The sequence below is a fragment of the Mastomys coucha genome, unplaced genomic scaffold (assembly GCF_008632895.1).
Source record: "Mastomys coucha isolate ucsf_1 unplaced genomic scaffold, UCSF_Mcou_1 pScaffold20, whole genome shotgun sequence".
Taxonomy (NCBI): Eukaryota; Metazoa; Chordata; class Mammalia; order Rodentia; family Muridae; genus Mastomys; species Mastomys coucha.
This window is the reverse complement of record NW_022196903.1, coordinates 111907247-111913246: the sequence shown is the minus strand read 5'-3', so window position 1 is coordinate 111913246 and position 6000 is coordinate 111907247. Positions and strand designations below refer to the sequence as shown.

The 6000-nt window shown below is 48.0% G+C and overlaps 1 protein-coding gene across 36 annotated transcripts in view; it reads left to right on the top strand.

The window, feature by feature from the left end:
* Cacna1c (calcium voltage-gated channel subunit alpha1 C) overlaps nt 1–6000 on the top strand; it is a 529265-nt gene that overhangs the window by 337143 nt on the left and 186122 nt on the right. For all 36 annotated transcript variants that reach the window (XM_031383153.1, XM_031383144.1, XM_031383150.1 and 33 more), the window contains exon 5: nt 185–324. In XM_031383153.1, coding sequence (XP_031239013.1) covers nt 185–324 — 140 coding nt within the window. The remainder of the gene's footprint in view (nt 1–184; nt 325–6000) is intronic.

Below are 6000 nucleotides of genomic sequence, written 5' to 3'. Positions count from 1 at the left end.
GTCCCCCCCCCCCGTGTGTGGTGGTACTCCTGCTGATGGAATTTCAACTTGCAGCATTTTTTGTGGGTCTCCAGTGGCCATGCCTGTGACGGACTCCAGCAGTCTGGGCTGTGTTCTTGGATTGGATCCTAGCTGAGTAACCAGCCGGGGTCCTGATGACTCTTCTCTCTCCCCTCTTTTGTAGGCTTTTTAGTGCAATTTTAGAACAAGCAACCAAAGCTGACGGAGCCAACGCTCTAGGAGGGAAAGGAGCTGGATTCGACGTGAAGGCACTGAGAGCGTTCCGTGTGCTTCGTCCCCTGCGGCTGGTGTCTGGAGTCCCAAGTAAGTAAAGGCCCCGTCCCTCTTGACAGGGTCCTTTCCTAGTCAACCTCTTCCGCTTGCTGAACTGCCGGAGTACTTCTGCAAGGAACCTGGTTTCTGTGAATGGAATGTTTTCTTATAGACAAGTCTCCGATTTGTAGAGTTCTAGTGTGAACACATCAAATGCATGAGGCCCAGCTTCGGTAGAAACCCAGTGAATGTTTGTAATAGTCGCCCAGCCAAAGAAAGACAACCTGCATAGACAGGGACCTTCAGGCTTTATGCTCCTTGCTTTCCAAGGTAGGTGTGAGCACATTTACAGCAGAGGAACCTAGGCCTCAGAAGGCTAACCCCTAGTCTGCCTTAGCTCATGAGATGGATTCCAATCCCCCACAGAATGTCGAGGAAGCATCACTGAGCATCCCGAAAGCTCGGCCTTGCTGTTCCCCTGTTCTCAAAGCCATGGGGTATCCTCAGCCGCATACAGAGACCTGATACTTGCCATCCGGAAATCAGGTTTCTGCCGAGGAGTGGGGCTGAGCTCTCTGCACTGGGGAGGGTGCTATGGAGACTTCCTGCCCTTTGGGATGTCAGCCTCAGGGCCACTCCTTCTCTCCCCGCTGTGGGGACTCTGAGCTCAGGAGCTTCAGCACCTCTTGGCTGCAGCAAACTGTGGGGGAGCAGTCTCTGGAGGAGTCTTCTCCCTCATCCTGATCGATCTGGGAAGAACTCTGGGCTTGAATGTTGACCTAGGATATTATGGGTCAGTACATCATCCTGTGACTTTTGTGGCTACGTGGCCAGAGGCAGGGAAACAGTGTTTCCCTTTGAGAAACGGCCCCTCCTGTGTGCTCTGTGCTGAGTACCTGGCTGCAGTCTGGCCGCTTGATAACCTTAGAATCATAAAGCCCCAGGAAGCTCCCACTGGCTCTCCCCTTCCAGTGTGTGTAGAATCGGGTAGGGTTGGTGGGGGGGGGGGGGCTTAATTAACTAGCAGCAGAATCAGGACTATACCTGGTCTCCCTTTCTACTGTACCACACCGTCCTTAAAAGAGTTAAGGCTGCCATTCTTGACTGTCTTCAGTTTTGGCATGTACCTGTCTCTCTGACTGCAGTAAAACCCACCCACTCCTGAAGCCCACAGTCTATCCTTCCCAGTCTTGTTCAATATGAGATTTATGTCTTGCCCAGGTAGAGGAACTTACTGAGTAGGTGAAAACAGGAAGTGCTGTCTTGGTTAAGATTCCATTGCTGTGTTAGGATCCCAGGAAACACCATGACCAAGAGCAGCTTGGGGAGGAAAGGGTTTATTTTAGCTTACAGCTCTCTGGTCACGCTCTATCACTGAGGGAAGGCAGGCCAGAAATGCAAGACAAGAACCTGGAAGCAGGAACTGAAGCAGGAGCCACCAGGAATACTGCTTATCGGCTTGCTCCTCATGACTTGCTCAGCCTACTTTCTTAGGTAACTTAGGACCGCCTGTTCACGGGTGGCACATTCCCAGGGCCCTTCCCACATCACTCCTTAATCATGAAAAAACGCACTACAGACTTGCCTGTAGACAATCTGATGGAAACCTATCTCCATTGAGGCTTTTCTTCACAGATGATCTTAGCTTGTGTCAAGTTGACAAAACAAGCCAGGTCAGTGGTTGTTTGCTTTGCACAGGGGACACCCTGGGCAGGTATTATAGAGCATCTCAGATGGGGAGTGTACGTCTCACAAGTGCAGCTACTCAGCCTTGGCCATTTTGCATGGTTTCTATGATGGTCAACACCAAGTTCTACTTCGGTGATGCCTAAGGACCTGAGTCCTTATTCCTCCATAACTCCGTAGAGAGGCATTGGGGCGTAAGATGGGAGACAGGAGAAACTTTCAACACAGCTCTAGAGGAGCTTAGGATAGAACAGCCAGTGCGTGAGAGGCAGGAGCTATGGGTTAACCGTAGACTTAAACCGCAAAGTTACCATGGACAGGCTGACTCTCACTATCACATACATTCTCACTGGGGGCTTGGGACCTTACCAGACTGGGACGTCAGAGCTTACTGTTCTGGAGGACTGGGGCAGCCCAGGAGAGGAGCAGAACACTCAACCTTGGCTGCAAGAAGAGATGATTTCAAATGCCTTATAACCTGCAAAGGGACACAGTGTATCTGATTCGCAATGCCTGAGGGAGAGAATTAGTTGCAGCCTTCCAGCCAGAGAGGCTTTGTGGCATAAGCAAGACTCCTCACCGTGTCTAATTCCAGAGCCTCAGCTACAGCAGTAGCTACTGTGCTGTCTTCATGGCCAGGAGATGATCACAGAGGCTAGCCTGGTGTTACAGCACACGAACAATCCAAGGCTATGTTTGTAGGTAGCTCACCTCATAGCTGCTTGCATTCCATTGGCCAAAGCAGTTCATGTATCTGATGTCAAAGAGGATAAAACAGAAGACCACAATTGGCCTTCCGTACTGTGGTTCCTCATCAGAGATTTCAAGCAACTGCTGACTTGGTGAATCACCAATACGGAGAGAATGGCTCTTCTCAATGGCTCTTCTCTGAGTTTCAAGAAAGGGCTCGGTCTAGCCTTTTGCACTGTCTTAGTTCCTGTTCAGCTTTGGAAACAGCATAGAAAGAGAGGCCATGGGGACCAAGTACACTGGATTAAATCACACACTTTTCTCACACCCTTTAGCAAAACTCTTGTCTTAGTCGGGTTTTCTATTGCTGCAACGAAACGTTATGAACAAAAAGCAGGATGAGGAGCAAAGGGTTGTTTTGGCTTACACTCCATATCTCTGTACGTCATCAAAAGAAGTCAGGATAGGAACTAAAACAGGAGGGACCTGAGGCAGGAGCTGATGCAGAGGCCTTGGAGGGCTGATCCTTACCGACTTCCGCAGCTTGCTTTCTTACAGAACCCAAGACTGTCAGCCTAGGGGTGACTGGGGTCTCCCTCCTTGATCACTAGTTAAGAAAATGCCTTACAGTCCCATCTTATGACCACGCCCCAACACCTAACCACTCCCCAACGCTGCTCTCCAGCTTCCCCAATTCTTTCGCACCTTAGGAGATGTTAACACACTTTCCAGATTCTCTTCTCAGGGCAGACACCTCCTATTTACTTCCTTTTTCCTCACTCTTGGCATCAGATCCATCAGAAGACCCTATCAACTTTACCTTCAAAATATACAAAGAATCAATTTCTTGCTGTCTGCAATCCCTTCCTTTCCTGCCACCATCACCTCTCATGTGGATAGAATTTTCTGCCTCAACCTGTATTCCTTAATCATAGTGTATTAGGTTGGGATATATATAGGATTTATTAGAGTGATTTACATGCTATGGTATGAATAGTACACCAAGCCTGTCTCCTGATGGGAAGGTCCAAAGACTACATTTAAGGTGGGTCTTCCACCTCAAATGATCCAACCATGAAGTTTCCCTCTCATAGGCCCAGCTGCCAGAATGTTAGTTAATTCCAGATGTAGTCAAATGGACAATCAAGATTAGCCACTACAAACAGCCTAAGCTGATACAATACCTAGATTTACCTCTTGAAATCCAAGTCATGCCCTTGCCCCACTCAGAAACCTCTAAGGCTTCCCTAAGCTGCCCAGAATGGAAACTGGAGTCCCAGTCCATGTTGTCTCAAATCTCCCCCTTTGTCCTCACCTCCCTCTACTCTGCCCAACTTCTGCCCTCCTTAGCCTTCTTGCCATCACTGTAGAACCCCAAACTCTCTGCCAAGCCAGGTGCCACTCTTTCTTCCAGCTGTGGCCTTGACTCGGCAATACACTCACATGCCTGCTCACCTTCTCTCAGCTCTGCTGAGATATCACCTCCTTCCAGCATGTCCTTGTTGCTCAGTATCAGCCATTCCCTTCACTCCATGTGTCCTGTGCTGTCTTGATTGTCTCACATCGCATGCCACCGAACCCATACTAATTATGTCTTTATTGATTTGTCATCCATTATCACTGGGGTCACAGTTTACAGTATCTTTGTTCACAGCCACATCTTTTAGCTTCTACAGTGGCTTGATGAGTGCTGTAACACGTGTGGGTATCATTTCAGGCCCCCATGCTGAGTGCCATACAACATGGCAAGTAAGATGGCCTAGCTTCCCAGATGGGGTCCAGATGTGTATCTGCTGCATTTACAGGTCCGGAGTGTGAACTCTGTATTGCACTGGATCTCCACGGCAATTGTGTGAGCTTTAGTAATAGACAGATGTTATATGTGATGTCTAGAGTGCAAGTTTCTTAGAAGAAAAAAGGTTAATTCCACGGTTTATGAAACTTACAACTCTAAACTATGTGGGCGAGAGGCCCCAAAAGTTGCTGCTCTTTTTAAACATATGTATGAAATGTGACTGGATTCTTAACTGAAGATTGTGCAGGGAGAGGAAAGACTGAGAGTGTATAGGCCTGTGATTCATCAACCAGCCTCTTTTAGACCTTACCTTATGGGAGGAGTTGCTGGCCAAGGTACAGACGTGAATCTATGCTAAGTGTGTTCTCAAAGGTTCTGTAGTAGGAAAAAACACTCATCAAACTGACACATAAAATAAAAACTAGAGATTCTAAAGAACATTTAGGTGTGGAGTAAGGAGTACTATGGTGAGTAAGCTTTGGGGATGCCATACTTCCAAGCATAGGGACCATGAATCAGAAGACTTCCTAAAGCAGGTAGAACTTGGACTGGATCTCAGTAGACAATCAAAGGAGTGACATTCCAGGGCATTGCAAAGAGAAAGGGCATTGTGGTCCTGGAGATGTACACCATAGGGATTAGGAGCCGATTATAATAAAAACCAGGCTGACCCCCACTAACAATGAAATGTCATGTCATTGAAAGCTGTGGTTGCTTTGTGAAGACTTTCCTCTTTGTGAGGCCTACACTCTTTCCCAGAATGGAGCCTGAGGCATGCATGATGTATGGAAGGATTAGCCACTCATAGCTAGACATAGGACGCAGTATATGTGATCAATGAATACTGAGAGCTGTGATCCAGAATGTACAATGTATATGAAGTGGGTATGCTTGCTCTTGGAACAATAAGCAATGGTCCTTCCCATGTGACCCTCATGTGCCCTTCCAGAGACGACCTCCCAAGTGTCTACTGAATCAAAGAAGACAGCAGATGGAAGTGTGATATCATCCTTTAGGTCCATGAGGCCTTCAATAAAACCTTGGAGCAGCCTTGCTCTCATAGAAAAAGGCAGAGAGGGGCTGTCTCCATGCAAGAGGGGTGCCAGCTAGGCTCCATCCCATGATCATCTAGGAGCCAACCACAACACCAGACAATGGGAGGCACTGGAGATAAGGGGCCTTGTAGTTTATGGTGAAGAGGTAGGGGAGAACATGGCAGGACAGGGACTTTTAGGCTCTCTGTCTGCTTGGGTCACCAAGACATACCAGCCCTAGCCAGTTTATAAATCCATGTGTAGATTAGCTCCACACTCAAGAAAGAAACAGTGAACATCTGTCAAGAAGTGAACAGGGAGCAGACTGAGGTGGACACGGAGCACCATGGCTGTAGGCAAGTCTCTAACTAGCTACTGCTGTCCTCTGTACTAGCAGAGCTCTAAAGACTGAACCAAAGATAGCAATAGCTGGAGCAGTTACAAGATGTCCACACTCATAGTGATTCTTGAACTGTAGGGAGGGTCATAAACCTACCAGGGACTCAGCTGGCAGAGTCAGAC